At 39.5% G+C, this 22,580-nt stretch overlaps 1 protein-coding gene across 5 annotated transcripts in view; it reads right to left on the bottom strand.

Moving 5' to 3' along the window:
* Positions 1–16,197: 16,197 nt before the first annotated feature.
* HNRNPR (heterogeneous nuclear ribonucleoprotein R) overlaps positions 16,198–22,580 on the bottom strand; it is a 33,803-nt gene continuing 27,420 nt past the window's right edge. For all 5 annotated transcript variants that reach the window (XM_049821325.1, XM_049821326.1, XM_049821328.1 and 2 more), the window contains 2 exons: positions 17,708–17,829; positions 16,198–17,522 (listed from right to left, as the gene is read on the bottom strand). In XM_049821325.1, coding sequence (XP_049677282.1) covers positions 16,910–17,522; positions 17,708–17,829 — 735 coding nt within the window. In that variant the 3' untranslated portion in view covers positions 16,198–16,909. The remainder of the gene's footprint in view (positions 17,523–17,707; positions 17,830–22,580) is intronic.

Raw genomic sequence — 22,580 nt, 5'->3', positions numbered from 1 at the left:
CCAAAGACAAACAGGAGGTTTAACTTTTCTGGAGCCTAATTTCCAATTGCTGTTCAAACAACTATCATTTCTAAAATACCTTATTTTATTTAGACAACTAATTGACAAAAAAAAAAAAGAGGAAAAAAATTTTATGCAGCCATAGGCTTTTGATTCTCCTTTCCTTCTGCCACCAGACCTCATCTTCCAGACAGTAGTAACACACCTGCACTGTCTGAATTGTTATAATGACAGGACTGAAACATGAGTATAGCAAACAAATATATGTTTAATCACACACTACATCTCAATTTTCATCAAGCAATCCTATCTCTATAAGTAACTGCAATCATTCCCAGTCTTTTGGTATTGGATTGTGGGTTTTTTTTCTTGCCACAGATTTTGCAGTCTCAATTTGGAATAGAAAAGAATCTACTGCTAACACAAGCAAAGGCTCTGTGCATCAAAAAGAAGTCTGCCTTTGCTTGAGATCAGTGTGGCTTTGCCAGTCCCACGTTTCCTCCTGGAGGTCCTCTTACATATTTATATCCTGCAGTCCCTCAGTGCACAGGAGATTCATAAATTCAGGCATCATCACCTAATTTTTACCTACCAACACAGTAACTGCCAATAGAGAATCAGTGTGAGTTATGTAGCCCCCATATTCCTGTTATACCAAGAGCAAAGCTCACAGTCTCTACTGCCAGATCCAGCTCAGTATCTGAAAGACAGGCATTTTTATATAGCAAAAAAGTCACATGAGACATCCTTGTGGTCTGCTCTGCATTAATTTACTCATCACTGGAAGCTCTGTAAGAACTACATGATGGTTAAAGAGATATGAAACACACATCTTTGCATTTCAAGCTTCACAGAATCATAGAATAGTTTGGGTTGGAATGGACCTTTATAGGTCATATAGTCCAACCCCCCTGCAATGAACAGGGACATCTTCAACTAGATCAGGTTGCTCAGAGCCCATCCAACCTGACCTTGAACACTTCCAGGGATGGGGCAACAACCACCTCTCTGGGCAACCTGTGTCAGTGTTTCACCACCCTCAGCATAAAAAATTTCTTTCTTATGTTCAATCTACATCTAGCCTCTTTCACTTTAAAACCATTACCCCTTGTCCTATCACAACAGGCCCTACTAAAATGTCTGTCCCCATCTTTCTTACAGGCCCCCTTTAAGTATTGAAAGGCTGCTCTAAGGTCTCCCTGGAGCCTTCTCTTCTCCAAGCTGAGCAACCCCAATTCTCTCAGCCTGTCTTCATAGCAGAGATGCTCCAGCCCTCTGATCATCTTTGTGGCCATCCTCAGGACTTGCTCCAACAGGTCCATGTCCTTGTGCTGGGGGGCCCCAGAGCTGGACACAGTACTGCAGGTGGGGTCTCACCAGAGCGGAGCAGAGGGGCAGAATCCCCTCCCTCGACCTGCTGGTTATGCTGCCTTTGATGCAGCCCAGGATACAGTTGGCTTTCTGGGCTGTGAGTGCACATTGCTGGCTCACATCCAGCTTTTCATCCACCAGTACCCCCAAGTGCTTCTCCGCAAGGCTGTTCTCAATCCCTAGGACCTCTACCTGAAACATATACAGCTACAGAAGACAGCAAAGTGTTATTACTTGCTACTCCTCTGCTGGTTACCAAGCCTACAAGCAACTTGTTACTTTTGAAAGTTCAGATTTCACACTAGGAGAAAACTGTTCCATCCCTGTCATGATTTTTACCATATGCTTGTCAAGTAGTTTACCTTGTATCCTTACTCAGAAAGGGTGCTCTCCTCTCAGTGAGACTAACTGAACTACGGAGGAAGAGACTAAAAAATGGAAAGATACAGTCCACTACAAACATTCCCTTAAAAAGAAAAAAAAAAAAGGCAGATGTTACTTAAAAAACAACAAGCAACTCTGTCAGGCTTTCTTCTCCCTACCCAAATACTGCTGCTACTTTGTTCCCAGTTAGCGTATTCAGAAAAATCTAAGACCTATGAACACAGAAGACCGACACTACATCATCTGACTATATCAGATTTCTTTTAATGCAACTTTGATGTTACTGCATGTGGTCCTTCAACTGCCCGTGTAAAATTCTTTTGGAAACTTCTACAGAGATTCAGGATTTTCAAAGACTTCACATGCATTTTTGCTTCAAAAAAAAAAAAGAAAATCGAAGATGACTTGCTTGACTTACACATCTCAAAAGCAGAAGCACTCTAATACGGTCTACTGTTTTTGTGATGGGCACACTGTAGGAAAGCAATACGACTCATTCCAGGAGCAGGGGGTGCAAACATGTTCTTCAGATACATTATAGCGAGATTCAAGTCAAACAGCAAGATCCTCCAGCACGCCGACTACCAGCTGATTTCATAGCACAGAGTTAGAACGCAGTCCTTCAAAAAGATCCTGTAATGCACAACAGATGCCACATCTTGACACCTTTCCAGTCTTTGGGTGGAATTTCCTCACTCACACAGATTCGTATCACTTGCTTTACTCCCCATCTTCAGCCGGCAGAAAGAACACCCACTATCTGCCGGATACGCATCTCACTATCGCTCATTTTTCCTAGCCTTGTGCATGGGCATTATCATCAGATTATTTTATTTTTAACACAAAGGAAAACCTACAAAGAACTTGCCAGCTGTTGTTCTCAGCTGGAGAACTGTCCATCATTACCCTCCTGCACTTTCAGCTGGACACCCGAAATCCTTTCACCTATTTCCCTGTCTTGGCCTTCCTGCTCAATTCCTGGCAACTTCTTCATGGCACCCTTGACTGAACTACTCATTCTGGGAAGGAATGTCCACCTGCCTAACACAAAAACATGGCCACATGCAACATCAAGGAGATGCAAACAACATGCTCCCAGTTTGTAACAGCCTTACAGAAGTATTTCCCCTTCAGAAAGTCACATGGTAATTGACGAGATCCACCACACTTAACCATTTATAGTTAGTGAGAAGAAATAGGTTGTACAAGTCATTCTCCCACAGCATTTACTTGGGACCACAGTTGTAGGGATGTACACCAAAAGCAGTATTCCTGCCCTTCCACAGCTATCATTGTCAACACTACACAAGAACTGCACTAAAGCTAAACAAGAAAATCAAAGTGTTAGTGTTATCTTAGATGAGTTCCCCAGTGCAGACCACAGCACTAGCAGAAGAAATACCTGCATTAGAAAGGCCAGCTTCTTGCACTGACAAACATCTGTAAAACTGTATCATTAGATACTGATCTATATGAGATGATGCAAATCACTGTTTGCAAGAACTTCCTTCTCTCTCTGATTGCTGGTCAAATAAGGAGTTCTGGATGGGAAGATAAGAGGAAAAAGTGAAAAAATAAAACCATTTCCTAAACTTAGCAAAAAGTCCAATACTTGGCTGTTGAAATTTCTTCAGATAAACAGGTCTCTGACTACATCAAGTCTAGACGAACCTCCCCAGTCTGACCAGCAGGAAGGAAGGACTTGTACAACTACATGGAATGATCCAGAATTGATATATTGTACTAAACAAAGGATGTTAGGAGAACATGGTTCTTTTATCTTTAGTAAGCCTGTTCTTGTACTTTATACCTTTTATAGGCACACTATCTTCAATTTCTTTTCCTGGTACGCTGGGTACAGCACACATGCAGTTCTCCAGGCTGTATCACTTAACAGTGTTTAATCAACACATATGTATCATGTTAGGAAGGGCAGGACACACATCAACTGAGGAGGTTTTATTCCAGTGGTTAACATATACATCTACAATGTGCACCTTAAAAACTAAAACGCAAAGGCATAGAAGCAGGGAAAAACAAGTCTATTCATGTAAGATAACGGCTGGGTGTAGAGATTAGTAAACAATGCTGCTCACTGCAATCTCTTTGAAAGGAAATAGGTGGTTAAAGAGACGAACAATGTGGTGTTCCAGAAATATTCATGTGAAGTACAGTTCTACTCACTTTTGAAACTACTGTTGTGTCTATATTTTAATAGGGATTCTTAAAGACTCTACAGGCTGCATGGTTCAATGCACGCTGCTTTCCTAGTGGCCTCTTCCAGTGACAACACCAAAATGCAATGCAAACATTCTGGGCATATACTTGAATTAACCATATTCCTACCTTGGCTTATTAGGGAAGGGTTTATTCACAAACCGAAAGTTTCTTCAGAGTTACTGAAAGTCCACTAGAAGTGCAGCAGGAGGAAGATGGTGTCACAACAGGAGTAGTAGGATGCCTGAGGTAAGTGTCACTGTCCTCCTCCAGGAGGTCTTCTGGAGCTCCCCACCCCTAACTCTGGAGCATGCTGTATGCACCCTGCAGTTCCCCACAACATGGAGCTGGAGTCTAGGGACAGTGAGCCAGATGGTCTGGACACTGTCCTCATTGTTTTGTATATTTGAGGATTACTGCCACTTCCTAAGTAATGGGAAGATTCTCCCACTGCTAGTGAGAAATGAGTGAACTCAGTTTTGTTCATGAGAAGGACCTGTGTGCACTTGTGTGCACTTGAACACAAAATATTTGTTCCAGCCAGCTCAAACAAGCTACATAATTCTGAGGCAAACTACATCCTTCCCTGCTAAGAGACTTTCAGAAGGGAGAATAAGGTCCATTAATGAAGGAGATGACTGGTTATACTGGTCTAAGGTACAACTTTCCTTTTTTCCCTGTTTTTCTAAAGGTTAGTCTTTCTATAGAAGTCTTGAGTAGAAAACATTCCTACCTAATTCACCTCAACTCTTCTCTCTCATACAAATAGCACTGAAAGAAGCCTAACTCAGTAGAAAAATCTTTATGCTCAAAAGATCACGTTTGCAGACACATGCTTTCAGTTATACTTGACCACTCAAACAAGACAAGCCTACCAAAAAAATATGCAATTTTCCTCAGTCTGTCAGAAATCTCTACCTTGCAGGAAAAGTCTTCATGGAAAGCTAGGTTATCATACCTCAATCCCAAAGCACTCAAAATTCATGGCTTTTATGTAATTAGAGGGCAGAAACACTGGATTAATGTACAAAGTTCAAATAAGTGAAAATTAGTAAAGTTAAAAGGAATAAACATTCTAAGTGTTACCTCTGAGAAGAAGGATGGTGACTCCCACCACAGAACTGGACTGGACTCTAAACCCTCAACGCTAGCCTCTAAACTTTGTGCTATAACAGAAGAGCACTGATTTCTAATTTATTTCTTGCATTCAAATTTAATTTAAAAATCCATTATTACCATTTCTTGGTTGGGGGAGTAGTGGAGCTAATCACAGCAATTAAGAGCTGGACAACTGCATTGTTTTTCTTCCATGTGTATAAAGACACTGCCATTCCCACACTACACAGATCTTATACTAGAAAAAAAAAATCACCTTGAGTTACTCAAGTACTTGTACACTTATATCTCATTTCAGCAACTTCTACTGATAGAGGCAGACATCTGATGTTCTTTAGCTGCTTCTATTTTAAATCTCAGCTCAGTTGGTAAAAGGATTTTTGAGCTATTTCCAATGAAAGAGAAAAGACGACCTACATTCGTGGAACTGCCTCTCACATCTGAACAGCCTCTTGCAATGTGGAATATGCAGTCTTCACTGCATGCATCCCACTTTGGCCCAGTGAAACATTTAATTTATGACCTTTAGATTTCACATGCTGCACTGCACATGTTTTTGAACACACTCATAAGCATGCAGTTGAAGACATCTATTTGACATGAGAGAAAGTCTTAAAACTGTACAACCAAGAGTCAGTCAAGCAACAAATAAAAGGGGAGAAAAAAAGCACATTTATTTTCTATGGACCACCACTGGAGAAATTACACAGGAGGAAATATGTTGTGAAATATTTAATGTTTACAAGGAACATTAAAGAAAATGTATATTTTAATGCTTTGCAGACATGAGGAATAATGAATGTTTACTTGCATAAAATGGGCAAACTAAGTGCAAAATTAGCTAATAAGCACATCTACATTCCATGCATCATCTAGAAATGCTGACAAAATTAGTAACTCAAAATCTCATACCTCATGTAGATAAGATAATAATACAAAAGAAATTCAAAGAAGAGAATCCTGCAGTATTTTGACCTTTACATACCACATCAAAAACTCATTTGAAAATAGCAAGGTCCATTCAAAAAACCTCAAACCTTGCAACTGGACTTTGCATCTGTAGCTTGCTGGCTATACAGATCCAAGATACTGCAGGTAACACTTCTCTCTCTCTGCAAAGACAGACAAGCAGAGGTGTACATCCAATTCAAGAAGGGACAGTAAAGAAAAAGTAGAAGAGAGAAGCTACAGATACTACCGTTAAGGCTTTAAGTGTCCTCATTTCTCAGGAACCTTCAATCCGATGTCTCTACTAGCATCAATTGGTTTGTACATATCAGAGTAGCAAGAACTGCAAGCAGCAAGTATACTTCATTTTAACAAGGGATAACAGCACTGATGGTCGAATACTGATTTAGATGTGAATGAGAAGTAGCTGAGTAATTTCGCTAGCAAGCACATTCACTGTGAAACACTGCTAAGGACTCTCTCTTCAACCTGAAGTTTATTTTCCTCTGACCTATATGTTCAGCTCTGCAACACTACCAAAAAGCTTACAGACTGCTTTCTTAGAAGTATGTAACATATTATCATCCTGTGAAGGTACAGCAATTAAAAAAAAAAAAAAAAAAGGAAAAAATCAGAGTTACAGAAATCTGACACAAAACTTATGCCATAAAGACTGACTAGCTATTAATTAGTAGGGGTTTTATAGTAAACCCCTAAATACTATCTGAAAGAAAATGGGTGGGACAGAAAAAACAAGTATTTGACAGAAATGCTTATATTAAGAGTCTTCTTTAAAGTCGCGTTCAGCAAAAATTTTACATTGAATCCAGAACTGTTGGAAAACACAAGGCGAATAAAGGTGCCTTACTTACTGGAGTAAGCATGATGGAGTAAGCATGATAGTGCTTACTTAATGAGGTTACTGCTCAGCTATCTGGAGTAAGTATGACAGTGCTTACATTATCCGAGGACTCTTATGATGTATACTACTCCAGTTTTTGACCCTCCTGAAAATTACTTGCAATCCTAAGGTATGCCAGTTAGCTATCACCTTCCTAGTTTTATTTTTAGCACTGTATGAGACCTTTGCATACCCAGCATTAGAGTTCCATGAGCACCTTACCAAAGACCTTCCAACTTTGATCTTCCTGAAACAGCCTGAAGTACACTTCAGATGTGGTCACAGAACCCCCACTGCAGCACAAACCAATTTATCAGCTACCTGAAAAATAACCATGCTTGCAAAAATAGAAAGCAAAAAGAAGTCATAGTTCTTCTACTCTTCCTGGAGAGGCATACAGCAAGCTTTGCACACAAGAGTCCAGAAACTTGATGTCCAACTAGAGCCATCCTTGTCAATAACTAACTTGTACTGAAAAATGATCAATCATATGTATGTACTTTCTTGAACTGCTGCATTAGTGGAGTGTTCCATAAATCTGACAGGCTAATATCTACTTGAAGGACCACTACTGCAAATCACTCTGCCCTTCACAGACAGGAAAGGTAAAGATGCCCAATATGAAGTGTGCTGTGGGCATGGCCATGTTGGCTTTCCTTGTTTAGCATTTTCATTTTTTGTGGGGGTTTGTTAGTTGGGTTTTCTTTTGTGTTGTGTTTGGGTTTTTTGTTTGTTTGTTTGTTTAAGACCTGCAAGCACTAAATGTTAATTTAACTGGGAAAACAATGATCAAATAATCCACTGACTGTTCCAGGTCTGAGGCCATCAAGTATAACTTAAGAAATCTGACCAAACTTCACAAGCTGTTTCAATGGAGACAAGGTACTTCTAATTTTTTGTAAACTGCTATGTTTTGAAACTGGAAAAACCCTGAAAAAGGGTTAGACTAGAAGCAGACTTTTACAAACTATCCAGGACTAGTAAAACCAAGGGCCTGATTCTTCCCAACAGTGTACTCTTTTCTCTCTCAAGTCTTCCAAGACCCCTTTTTATAAGTTGAAAGGACTTCAGTTCACCCAGTGCCCTTTCTGAAGGCACTAAAATGCCCAGTAACTAGTTTTGGGTACTGATCATATGACTGGAAAAATAGATTTGTGCATAGAAACTGTACAGATTAACTAAACTGGATTATATTCCCTCAGTTTTTAATGCAAGTACTTAAAATAAAGCTTATTTGGAGGAGAAATAATCCACTGGGGCCTTTTGCCCCACCCATATAAATATTTTTAAAGACACTATTGTTACAGCTCTGCCAACAAACTCAAGCAACTGGTTACCCGGTGCTTTAAGGAAATCATTGCTACAAGCAAGAATAGAAGTTATTTAAGTGGTTCTAAAACCACAGCTAAATAATTTGCCTCTTGCCTATCTGGAGATTCCCCTAGTTAGGTTAACCTAACTTTTCTAGGTAGCTCCTTGCTATCAAAAACGTCTACACACCCCAGCATACCAAGCCACTGCTCTCTTTTGCTCCAACACTTTCAGAAGTTCTCCTGATGGAAGCTCAGAAGCTTTTCAGAAATTGATAGACAAGAACTAATCCTATGTTCTCTATCATGCAGGTAGAGCATAACTAGCAGCCAAAAAACAGGCTAACTTGTCTGTATGCAAGATGCTCAGTACATAGCTTTGATCTCCTCAACACAGCATTCCAAACAAAGTGGAAAGATAAATTGCAAGCAAGTATAGCAGGATAAAAACTAGTTTCAATAAATTAGGACTACTTTAGTTCAATGCAAGTCACCACAGACATGGTATTAGTCAGAACACGTACACTCCTTTAAAGAAATCAGAACTGAAGTGTCTATGCACTGACTGTGGCCAAAAGCTTTCTGTTTTGTCAAGAAAAACCACACATGAGACTCCTTACATTTCCAAAGGAAAAACTAATCTTGTTGAGGCATCATGTGCAAAAAGTTAATCCACATGCTTATGTGTGGATTAGCGCATTACAAAGATATTAAAGCCTCTCCTGTACAACTGATCCACTAACATGGAGCACTTAGATCAGACAATTTATTTGAGCTTTGGAAGGAAGTGTGTGTAATTGCCTAGAAGGCTTAGCAGCTGGTTCACAAACATTGCACAAGGTTGCTCTTACTTGATGCGCAATAGCTAGAACCTGCCTGAAGACATCCACAGGAAGAGTTTGTTCTACATTTAACAAAGTAATTTTATTCATTTAATTTAACAGTAATTTATTTCTTTGCTCTGAAATAAAACAAAAACTCTGCCTTAAGTGCATCCCAGTCTTCAGGGCAGCAGTTTCCAATACACTTCCCACTCAGAGCAAGCTCACAGAAAAGCTCTGCAACAAAGACCTGATGAGAAGTACCAGATCAGCACAAGCTCTTCAATATGAACTTGATCAGAAGAGGAGGCAGAGGAAATTTTTCTTCTAACCAAAAGCAGGACCCGTCACAGCTGCTGATAATGGGCTGCAGGCTTAGACTTCCTCAGCTATACAGCTTTTCTACTTCTCCTCTTTCCAATACTTTCAAGAGGAAAAAAATAAGCAGAACATATTTGCTCCTACTCCTCCAACTGGAAACAACTTAAATACCTGAGAGTACAGTAACAGCCAGCAAACCAGCAGAAACAAAGAAAATAGGAAACATGGGGAAAACTGGAATGCATATTTCATACCCTAAGAACACCTACTACCGCTGGCTGTTCAAGGGGGAAATAAAGCAATAAATAAAATATTAACTAACAGGCTGGACCTGCTGCCTTACAGGAAGAATCAATTATGCTCAGTTCTCAGTTTTACTGGGGGAGTGGAGATGTCAGTGACTGATAACTGAATAAACAACACCAATATATTTTGTAAGCTGCTCATCAACATTTTATGAGGTTGTCTTCAGCAGCTTGCAACCTCTTCCTGCTGTTCAAAGCGGAATGCTCCACACTGAATATCTGACCTCAGCCAGAATCTCTGGGAAAATTGTATTAACTGAGATGGTTTGGATGTTGATACCAGCAGCATTTCAACATAACTGCATATTAAAAATTCTTGCAGAGAAGTTGCATACTGGCTCCAGTATTTGCATGTTACAGAGCAGAAGTCACTGAGTGAAGATTTGCATGAAAATAAAGTTCATTGCAATGGTTTTTCCAAGCTGCCACAACCTCATGGATGCACAATATTAAGACTAGGAAGAACTCCTCTCCTGTGATCTCAGTGTTGCTACTGCCAGCACTGAGCAGAACAAAAAGGAGGAAAGAGCTCACCCAGAAGAATGGGGGAAAAATATCTGTAATTGCAATTGATTTTGAGTGAAAATGCACAAGGATGAGTTCAAGATCTCCAGTCTTGATAAAACAGAATGAAACTTAAAACAAAGTGTTCTTATCCTTTTTGGTGTTTGTTCTATAGGTACTACCAGCAAAAAGTTACACTAATTCTCTACCTCAGTGGTTCAATATATGGAATTTTAAAACCTGATTAAAGTAGGGTTCAACATGGCACCTTAGAACGTGCGTCAAAGAATTCTTTCAGAAAGTAGTCCGCATCCAGGAACTGGTTAAAAAGTGAGACTAAGAAACATCAAAAATTACTGCTCGTGCAACTTGTATTCAGTTCTCCTGAGTACATGCATTACGATACTATCTTCAGTTATACACTTGAACTATTTTTAATCATGGGACTTTTAGCCCATGCAGCATTTCACTTCCCCTTTTTCTGTAGAAGTTAAAGCTGCACAGTAGGGAATTTAAAAAGAGAAAAGACCATCCACTGCTAAGACAGCTGAAAGTTCTCCAGAATTAGATTTCCTTTCCTGTCACAAAATTAACGCTTATACCACATCCCCTCTTAAATTCAAGTTGGGTATGTATTTTCTGCATACCGAATTTGAAATGTCTGAAGGTACATCAGAATAACGCCATGGAAACAGGTACTGATGCAACGGATACTCATTCCTTACACAACCACCTCTCAGAGGCTGCTGTGAAGATTTAAAAAAACAGAGAAACAGAGAAAGAAGTAATCGTGTATCTTACACTTACACAAGCTCTGCAGGAAGCTCAACAGGAAAATTAATGAGCAAGACTGCATGCTCACTGGTGCTAAGGAAGGAAAAAAAATGAAACTGTACTTAAAGCAAGGAGGCAGAACTAAAGTTTGGTCCACTCTTCATTCTTTCTTCCTTTTTTTTTTGCATTTAATGCAATTTGGTAGATTATAATCACAGAAATACATTTTGAAGTTGTGTTTTAAATTCATAAATCTCACTGATGGGAGACTGATGTTTATGAAAAAAGTATGACCCATTGTGTATTCCTACAGGTATCTCCAAATTCCACATGTGCAAAAGCCAATCCACTTAGGGGTTCCCCCCACCCCATAACAACCTTGCTGTCTGCTTCATTTCCAAGAGACAGGCCACCTGAGCATATTCAACAAGTCCTACTACACTTCGTATTATCAGTAATTCCATGTGACCATGCAGATTGGACAATCCAGAGTTAAAAGAGATCCTCTTATTTCTATTTAAGATCTTTCAAGTGAAACAGTATTGATGAGTTTGTGTGATCAAAACTGTTCTCAAATTGAGGTATGCCAAGCAAAGTTTATCTCAAATTAAACAAGTATTTTACATCTGAAAAATCCTTACAAAATACCTCTACTCACCAGTTACATTTCTTCTGTAGCTGGCATCAGAACTGGCATACTATTCAGTTCCACAATAAACAATGGCTGAACCTGGAATGCTCCTATAGCCTAGTAAGCTCTTTCCGACTTCTCTGCTCCTTTCAAAGTACTGCATAAATGTACAATCAGGAAAAGAAAGGTCTTGACACTTCTGGCTGAGAAAAAGTGCAAGATGAGCAGGTGCCATGAAGGATTCAACATGTCCAAGTATTTCAAGCTTGATTTGCAAATCTGTTCTTCAGCTTTTGCTATTTCTTTGTCTAGAATCAATGTATCATGCTCTCCACAAAAAAAGATTACTAAAATCCAGCGGTTTTATAATGGGATCAACTACAACTGCCCCTTGGTTTAACAGCAATTCTCTCTCAATTAATGCATTCTAAGCATTATCATGTTCAATAGAGACATGATCCAAACTCATGATATGCCAGTTCTGTTGTTATTTTCAAGATAAAATTATTTTAGAGATCTACTTGGACAGATTTCTTAAGAGCATTCTTAGACTTTGAAGAAGTGTGCTGCAAGTCCTTTGCTTTTTCACGGGGGCAGGGAGAACAAACATACCTGGATTTAATTAAAGAGGAAAAACTTAAGCGTTCAAAATCTTTTCTGCTTCCAGCATCCCTAAAATAGCATCCAGTTTTCTTTTGAAGCCCAAGTCATCTTTATTTTCAAATTGATTTCAGCTGTAAGAACCTATGCCATGCTCCTCTTGGACATGGACAAATTTAAATTTAACCTTTACCTTCAGCACTTGGAATCTCTCCATGGTAATGGCAGATTTTCAACAATATTCCAGTGATCAGGTCTGTGGAACTCATCTCCTCCCTCCTCCCACCCCAGCCCTTTAATCTTACTGAATGAAATTAGAAAGAAAGTTGTCTTACCGATAACTCCAAGGTTAATGTCCCTTGCGAACCCCACCTAGCAAGTCGACATCATGACATGTCAGGTCAGCCTCAACCACGCTTCCCTGATAGTCAGGTAAAAGGAAGGAGTTAAAATACAAAATTGACACTTGCAGATTTCTGGACATCAGAAAATGTGATGCAATATATTCTGAACTGTCTTTCAGAGCTTCTGGTAACCTCCAAGTTGTTAAAACACTTCTTCAGAGGGATTCTCCGGTTCTAAAATTTCAAATGTTCCTGATCAATAACCAAATATTGCAGATCCACCTTGACTATTTTGTTTGAGTGAGAAAAAAAGCTTAAGATTTCCCCTTAACACAGATGATTTCCACCACCACTCTACACATTTTATCAACTAATATATGTTCAACTTAGCCACTCTGGGTTTCAAAAGACATTTTAAGCCAATAGACTGCAACAGTGTCATTCAAATTCTAAGTTAACAGAAGCTCTAACTTTTTTTTTTTCTTTTTTTTTATTTAGAAAAAAAAGGAAACACAACTTGGTACACTCTTTCTATAAGGCTCTGATCTACTTAAGTAGTTCATGTGAATGACAGAATTCAATCTGGCAAACCTTCACTGCACAAGCAATCCTTAATCACACACGTACTCCAACTCGAGTCATGCACGATCAAAGATTATTCATGACAGATTTGTAGGATAGGGTCCTTGCTGTTCTACGTATAGGCCACCATCATTTTTGGATAACAATTAAGTCTTACCAAAAATACATACATCTGCATTAGGGTCTACAGGTCTAGATGTTCAAACATGTTTTACTAAGAGGTTTAAGACTTTTTGCTCAATACTTCACATTTATTTTTCTGCTAGCCTTATAATAAGAGTGCCTTCTGTATTTTTTTCTGTGTAGTTCAAAACACAGAAATGGGCTTCATGTCCTAATGCAGAAGGGACAAAAAGCAGTCACGTTTTCATACAGAGTCACCAAAATCATGTGGTGATCTTCTACTTAGAGTTTATTTTGAAAAGGTTTAAGCAATGCAGATGTCATTCTTTAATAAATAGACTACAGAAGCTGAGTCCTGAAAATAAACAATTGCTACAAAAAATTAAACCTTTAATGCTCTGAAAAAACGCAGACCATGTTTAATATATTAGTAAAATTAAGAGCTAAGTTTAGTAAACTGATTTTGTTAATAATGTGAAAGTAAGTCTATAATAACACAATAGCTGTAAAAATCTTTTGCTCAAGTTTTGGAATTGCTAGGAATCTGGCAACCTACTTATTTTTAAGTCAAACACCTTATCAATAACAGACATTTAAGCAACTGCTATAAATGAGTGATCAAATGATTATTAAAATCCCATTTCATGGCTCCTCCTCCAACGCCAGCAGGACACTCATAAAAGTTTAATATTGGTTTGCAAGTTGAAATCCATTTTCAACATGTTCTAGAAGAGGATTTTTGCTAAGTTATACTGAAGAAACGATCAAAACAGTGCACGAGAGTAAATTTAAATTTATTTTTTGTTTTGACTATGTAGTATCAGAATTGTGCTGAGAAAATAATGAAAAATTCTTCCCTTGAGTATCTGTCATCAGGCATGGTAGATTTTTCCACTGTGCTACAATATCTTGTTCAATAATTTTTTTCAATAACTTTGTTAAGTTCAAGTTCAGTATACACCACTACTCAAGTAAGTTGTAGTACGCGTTATCTTTAAGGATTCAGTAAAGCATTGCTGCAAATTTAAATGATGAATTTGCGTATCCATAAGTCACGTAAATCGAAGAACTTGATATATCTTGTAAATATAAACTTTTAGTGATTTTAATTTTAAATTGTAAGAATGTATAGCTCACTTCCCATATTCAATAAAAATATTAGGATAAATGGTGATTTGGGCAGAAATAAATACATGATGCAGCTTTACAGTTCTTGAGGAAGACAATTTTAACATTTTTGTTCCTTAGTTGTTTTGTAAACATCATAATTGAAGCATTTCACTTCCTCCCCGCACCCCCCATAAGCATGCACTGACACTTCACCTCTCCTGGGCTGACACTTTAAACGTGCAGTATGTGAACACTATCTTTCTTGCACAATGGAGAGTACTTTAAATTTGATTCCAATTAAGCTCCCTTGTAACAGATCCCCTTTACAATGATTACTGAAAAGCAAATACTTATTGGGACTACAGGGTTCTGCTCAACACCACACAAGCTATGTAATTACTAGAAAGTCATACTGATAGGACAGCAAATCCTTGTATTAAAACAAAATTACAAGCCAGATCCTTACCGCAAGTAAAAGCCTGAAACATATACCCAGGCAATACCCCTCTGACTTCACTGCTCAAGTAAGGAACAGAGAGGACAGGATTTGGTCCCATTAACTTTATGAAGTAAGAAAAAAACCCCACCAAACCACAAAACCAAACCAAAAAGGGCTTTAACATACTAAGTACTAATTTTAAAAAGCACTTTAAATTATTTATGTGTAATTCTATTAATTTGAAAGGAAGAGCCTGACACAGGGGCAAACCCATTTTTGAGAACCAGATAAACACTCTCACTTCAATTCAGGTCAAAACTCAAACCATGCAATTGTATACCAGACCCACAACAGTAAAGCGTGGGAAGGCTCATCTGTTTACATTCTGACATAATACACTTGAGAGACACCAGACAGGAATAGAAGACAAAGGGAGGAGTATGACCACTGAAGTTTAACTTCCTCAATAGTCTGTGTTTAGAATGCTGTAAATCAAGTATGAGCAATGTATTTGATTTGGATATTTAGAAGTCCGGCAATAGTTTTCTTTAGGCAAAGTTTAAATCCGTTTGTTTCTCTCTTTTCTTGAGAAGCAAATGTTCTTCATTGGGGTACAAAATGGCTCAGATGCAACAGAAGAGTAATGTCATGACTTGCCAGTTAAAATTGACATCTGGGAATGTCCAAGACAAGGGTCAAAGCAACACATAATACCCCAATAATGTAGCTAGTAATGCCCCCAGAATATATTACTTATTTTTTTAAACAGCCTTTATTACAAGGCATGAGAATTCTAAGGCAAATTGTTCATCATGGCAGAACATCAAATTAAATGTTAAGACAGAAATAAGCAGAATATGGAGAGTATGTTTGTGTTATCTGTAGCAAGAAGTTAGTTTACTGTGCCACAGCACTTAATTTATAATTCTCATTCCTAGTCAAATATGATCTTAAATTAGACTAAGATACTTGAGATCAAAACCATTTCCCTATGTGTTTGTACGCTGAATAATACACAATGGCTGGTTCCTAACAGAATAGCCTCTAGAAGGACTCCACAGTACATAATAAAAAGGAACAAAATTAACACCATTGTAGGCTCTGCTTCCTTCTCCACATTACATTAGAATATTATATTTAAATTAGATCTCTGAATGTTTGGATACATTTCAACACTTTTTAAAAGAAAAAAGTTTCAAAATTAGATGCTGGTAAGTTATTGAACAGCAATTAAACAAAGAGTGCCCTTTGGGCTATCTGTAATTTCTCCTAGTTTTCATTCTGATGTCCACAGTGCTACATGTTGGAAAGCACAAGAAATTTTGCATGAATTTGATCACTCACATAGGCAGTTATACTTTGAAAACAGTGTTTTTCGCAAGAATTACCAATGAAATAATGTTTTAGGACACAATTGAATTTGAAATAGGTAATGTTTTGAATAGATTTTTGAGTTTTATTGAAATCTTACATGAACAAGAAATTGGAAATACAATCACATCAAGGAACAAATTGCCACGGCTTTGACGTTTTAAGCCAAACAAATTTTGTAGGGCAGATTTTCAAAAAGGTGTGAAGTTATAACAATTTAAAAACACAGTTAACCTACTTCTAGGAATGCAAAACATACAATCATGTTATTTTCAATACAAGAAAACTTAATTTGTTGTAATTTCTTAAAACTACTAAGACAAAGCACTAGCTTTTACTTTTATGTACAGCATACTCCTATGTAGTCTATCCCAAATCCAAAAAAAAAAAAAAAAAAAAAAAAAAGAAACTGTCCAAAACCAGAGGTTCTGCAAAATCATGATTGAACAGTGTGCCATTCCTGCTTTTAAACTGCTAAAATGAAGCCTAAAATGATAAAAGCATTGAAACCCCATATGGAGTTCAGGAATTCTGCAAGCCCAGTAATGTCCAAGTGCGTTTATGAAAAAAGAAAACTAAGAGACTCGAGTATATACACAATAGAGTGATTCTTCAGCCCAATACAAATGGCAGCCAATCGCTACTGAAGGATGAAACATTAAGCCAATTTTGTTTTGAAGGATGTAGAGCTATAGCCAATTCTATGTTTCCAATATTCTCAATCCCTCCTCACTTGTCTACTTCCACTGTTGCCCATAAGTATCCTGATAAAATTCCTGGTTGTCATTATTGTAACCATAGTTACCGGCATAGTCACCACCTTGCTGGAGCGGCTGTTGAGCGATGGGTTGGGAGCCCCAGTTCTGCTGGTTGTTGGTCTGACGGCGCTTGGAATCAGGCTGGTTGTACCCATCTGCCTTTCTCTTGCCTCCTACGTTGCCCCCACGGTTGCCCCTGGCTCCACGAGCACCGCGTCCTCTCTGCTGCTGTGCAGGACCCCCTCTCCCACCCCTGGCTCCTCTTGGCGGTCCCATGGGTGCCCCCCTCTGTGAATATCCAGCTCTACCTCTTGGTGGTGGTGCTCCCCGCCCCCTAGGTGGTGGAGGGGCACCTCTCCCACCCCTTCCTCCTCCTCCTCTTCCTCTTATAGCATAGCCATCGTCATAGCCATAATAGGGATCTTCATAGCCACCACGGTAGTCATGATAGTCATAACCATAATAATCATCATAATAATCTTCATAGCCATAGTAATCTGGGGGATAGCCATATCCACCTCTCCCTCCACGGCCTCTGCCTCTAATAGGAGGTGGCATGCGAGGTGGAGGGTAGTAATAATAGTCTTCATACCTATTAAGAAAAAGAAAATGCAATTATTTATCTTCAAAAGTCTCCCAAAATAAAGTATAAATTTCCCCTTATTGATTAACAATACATAACATAGAAGAACCTGAATGACTTTTCTCCAAACTAGCTCATATTTTACAGCAGAACTTCATTCTGCAGTATTACAGTAGTGAAGAATGAACACTCACGCAGTACTTCTGGAAGCCTGTCTGGCAGCCTGACGTTCTTTCCTTTTCTTATCCGGTGGCTTTGCTAACACTATTTCAATTTCTTCCCCTTCTATCTCTTTCCCATTCATTTCATTCATAGCCTGTACAAAAATTAGAAGAGAAACATCTGAAAATTTGTTTCCATTCAAAAGGAAACTAAAACTTACTGAAAGAAACCAGGTGGTTAGACTGCTTCAGGCAGAACTATGCCATGTGCTTCATTTCTGTGCTACTTAAACAGAAAGTTACGTATCATTCTTTCAAGTCCCACTTTATTCCCAGTTACAGTGAAGCAGCATTTGAAAAAAATAAAAAAATTCTCTTTGTATCTTAAGGTAAAAGAATGGGATTAAAACATATTGAGCATTATTTTTTAAAAAAAATCAGACATAACACCATCCCTTTTTATGTTGCTACATCCCCTAGAAATGTTTCAGAAATACACTGACAGAAGTCCTCACTATTCATACTGACATGAACACTCACTGTACTTGTAAGCCACGTAGAGCACATGCACACAAGAAAAAAAAAAACAAACCAGTATTTTTTTGTGTGCTTCCTAGCTAGTTTAGCTAGTTGAATGTGCTACATGAGTGCCTCTGAGGAAATAAAGTATTTCCAAGGATGCATACTTAAGGGGAAGAAAAAAAAAAACAAAAAAAAACCCCAACAAAACAGACCACTGAAACTCGGTGATCTCACCAAGTGAGGCAAGAAAGTTTTTCCTGCAGAATTTTTCCAAGAAAATTTTCCCAAATTTTTTCCAAGAATTTTTTCCTCCAGAAAAGTAATGCATTAATTATCAAATGCATGCACAAAAATAACTTAATATACATACACAAAGTATGATTAGAACTAAACCCCACAATTCTTTACCTGGCATTATGTGCTTTGCATTTAACATTTCTGGGTATTAGTATTTGCATTAGCAAAGGCTTTACATGTCTGTACAGCTACATGCCTCAAAAACATTAGAGATCATGAAAATTTATTTTAAAGGAGATATGCAACTAAACAGACACTGAAATCAATGAGCCAATTCCATGCATTCTGCACATTAATACCATAATGCTTTCATTAAAAAAACACACCCATACACAAAAATATCTCACAAAATTCATAAACCAATTTAATGGCCACAAATCAGTCACATGGGGCAGATGTGGTAGTATCCCAACTTGTTTTAGAGATGAGGATGAGCATTACATATGCTCTGCTGTACTGCATCTGATTTATCTTTTCTCATCTGCTACAAGTTTTCAGTTGCTCAAATCTAACAGCATTTAGAAGTACGGTCTACTAGGAAGGGACTGGAGAGTGTTTAAAGACATACTATAGTAAAACACGTCAGGAGGTGTTGCAGACTTACCCTTTCTGTCAACAATCTCCTACCTTCTCTTCGACATGGTCTAAACCTATCCGAATTTACTTCAATTTCATTAAATATGAGTGACAGTCATCCTAAAGCCAAACTCATGAGTATTCTAAACCCTATTTTGGTGGGTAGGAAAATTGTAAGCCATTAAATGGTTATAAAATTATTAATGAAGGATGAGTAAAGAGCCTTTGAACTGTCTATGTAGCCACATATACCACATACAGTATATTTGCTCAAGACTCCCAGGTACAAAGCATTTCCTCCCATAAACTGGATTTAAAACACAGATGGATTAATTTCTATAGAATTCAACCCACCGAAGTACAAACAGCAGATATTAATGACCTTCTCAACTGCTCTTAGATACTGTCCTGGTTTCAGCTGGGATAGAGTTAACTGTCTTCCTAGTAGCTGGTACAGTGCTATGTTTTGAGTTCAGTATGCGAAGAATGCTGATAACACTGATGTTTTCAGTTGTTGCTCAGTAGTGTTTAGACTATAGTCAAGGATTTTTCAGCTTCTCATGCCCAGCCAGCGAGAAAGCTGGAGGGGCACAAGAAGGTGGCACAGAACACAGCCAGGGCACCTGACCCAAACTGGCCAACGGTGTAGTCCATACCGTGTGACGTCCCATCTAGTTTAGGAACTGGGAAGTGGGGGCAGGGAATCACTGCTCGGGGACTAGCTGGGTGTCGGTCGGCGGGTGGTGAGCAATTGCCCTGCGCATCATTTGTACATTCCAATCCTTTCATTACTGCTGTTGTCATTTTATTAGTGTTATCATTATCATTATTAGTTTCTTCTTTTCTGTTCTATTAAACCATTCTTATCTCAACCCACGAGTTTTACTTTTTTTTTTTCCTCCACGATTTTCTCCCTCATCCCACTGGATGAGGGGGGAGTGAGCAGCTGCACGGTGCTTAGTTGCTGGCTGGTGTTAAACCACAACAGTCCATTTTGGCGCCCAACGTGGGGCATGAAGGGTTGAAATAACGACAAACCTGACCAGAGCTTGTTAAAACAAATTTGTTCTAAGCATTCATTATGTTGATTTATGTGTTCTTAGAGTTGTTGCTCTGGTTTTTAAAGCTCTGTTATGTACCACCTTGCTTACTGTATGCAGTTCCTCTTCTGCTGCTTATCATCCATGGAAGGTGGATTAAGGTTTTTGCTTTGATGTATAATATAACACTAGTTTATGGTATGATAAAGTCATCGGCTGTGGGATTAATCCGGTATTTGCACTTAGCATTGTCACCTTTATACGGCAGGAGCCATCTGTGGGAAACTATTAATAATTATACCATTTATCTTTCCTCCATGGAAAAACAGTCTATGGGTGGGGTACCTTTCTTCCCCTCTCCTTTCTCCTTCAGTCCAGTTACAATGGTGTTTGAGAATTTTGAAAAATTTGAATACTCCTGGGATCTTGGGACTAGCACGGTCCTAGCCCTACTGCTAGGAATTAGCATGCTTCTGAACGTGGTTCAGCTCTCATTTAATGTTAAACAACTATTTAAGAAAATCACCCAGAGGTCTGCCCCAAGGCTGGATAATTATGAGTGGAAGGGTGTGTGGGGTAGTATGGGCAAGTACCTAGAAAAGCAGGCACCTCCAATGTTTTGGAAATTCACCCCTGAACAAGTGCAGAATCCAGAAGAACTAGTAAGATATTTGGAAAAGGTATGCTGTCACCCCGGCAGCTCCAGAGAGATACAAATCACTGCAACGTGCTGGGGCCTGGCCCATGCCTATCAAGCCCTGTTCAACACCACTCAGTACCCTCAAGGGGAAGAGAAAGTCTCTGGACCTAACAACAAAACGATGAGCACCGCAGCCACCCAAACCTTGGCAACAGGCGCTGCGGCCTCTGCAGCCCCAGCAACGAGCATTGCAGGCACCCAGACCTTGGCGACAGGCACCGTGACCCCTCCAGGCACAGCGATGAGAACTCGGGCTACCCAAACCTCAGCAAGAGGCACTGCAGCCCCTCCAGCCCCGGTAATGAGCACAGAAGCTACCCAAACTTCGGCAGTGGGCACTGCGGTCCCTCCAGCCCCAGCGACAAGCACTGTTGCTACCCAAACCTCGGCAACAGACACTGTGGCTATCCAAAACCCGGCGAGCGATACTGCAACTGAACCAGTGGACCAACCTGCACCAGTATCAGTTGCCCCCGTACAGAAAAAGAAATATACAAAAAAATCAGTTCGCTTAGCAAAGGATGAAGATGAACCAAGGCCATCACAGGAACTGAAGGAAGAGGCAGAACCAGAGGTAATAACCCGGTCCCTATCCTTGAGTAAGCTGCAGGATTTGCGAAAAGATTTTGGCCGCCACATAGGTGAGCATATTATCACCTGGCTCCTCCAATGCTGGGACAATGGGGCTAATAGCTTGGAATTAGAAGGTAGGGAAGCCAAGCAGCTGGGATCGCTTGCCAGGGAAGGTGGCATTGACAAGGCAATTGGAAAAGGGACACAGGCCATCAGCCTCTGGAGACGACTATTGTCAAGTGTGAAGGAGAGGTACCCCTTTAAGGAAGATGTTATATGTCAATCAAGCAAGTGGACCACCATGGAAAAAGGTATTCAATATCTGAGGGAATTAGCTGCGCTAGAGACAATTCATCATGACCCGGACAACCCACAATTACCCAAAGATCCAGACGAAGTTCAATGCACACGACCCATGTGGTGGAAGTTTGTATGGAGCGCACCATTGTCCTATGCCAACTCACTGGCAATAATGGCCTGGAAAGACGAAGAGGCACCGACAGTGCATGAAGTGGCTTGCCAACTCTGTCAATACAAAGAAAATCTCTCCTCCTCCCTACATGCCTGCATTTTGGCTGTGGAGAAGCTGTCTGAGGATTTCCAGCAATTCAAAGAGGATATGTCCTACTCCACACTTATAAGGACCAATGTCTGAGCTATCAGGAGTGAGCGTTCTTCTGCCCAAGAGAGAGAATATAGAAGATGCACACCGCGAGGTGCCCTGTGGTTTTACCTATGTGATCATAGAGAAGACATGAGGAAATGGGATGGAAAACCTACCTCGGCCCTAAATGCACGGGTACGTAAGCTGCGAGGAAAAAACACCACAAAAGGGGATTCTACCAGGAAAAATGCCGCTCCGGTTTCCAAACAGAGTAGAAAGGCTGATTTTATTTCCGATCCTCTTGAAGGGAATTCTGAGCCAATTTTACGAGAAGTGAATACTGAATACTCTGACCAGAATTAGAGGGGCCCTGCCTCCAGCCAGGTGGAGGAGAGGGATAACTGGGTCTATTGGACTGTGTGGATTTGATGGCCTGGCACATCAGACCCACAGGAGTATAAGGCTCTAGTAGACACTGGCGCACAGTGCACTCTAATGCCATCAAGTTATAAAGGGACAGAACCCATTTGTATTTCTGGTGTGACAGGGGGATCCCAAGAGTTAACTGTATTGGAAGCTGAAGTAAGCCTAACT

The sequence above is a fragment of the Accipiter gentilis genome, chromosome 17 (genome assembly GCF_929443795.1).
Source record: "Accipiter gentilis chromosome 17, bAccGen1.1, whole genome shotgun sequence".
NCBI lineage: Eukaryota > Metazoa > Chordata > Aves > Accipitriformes > Accipitridae > Astur > Astur gentilis.
This window is presented reverse-complemented; position numbering and strand designations above follow the sequence as displayed.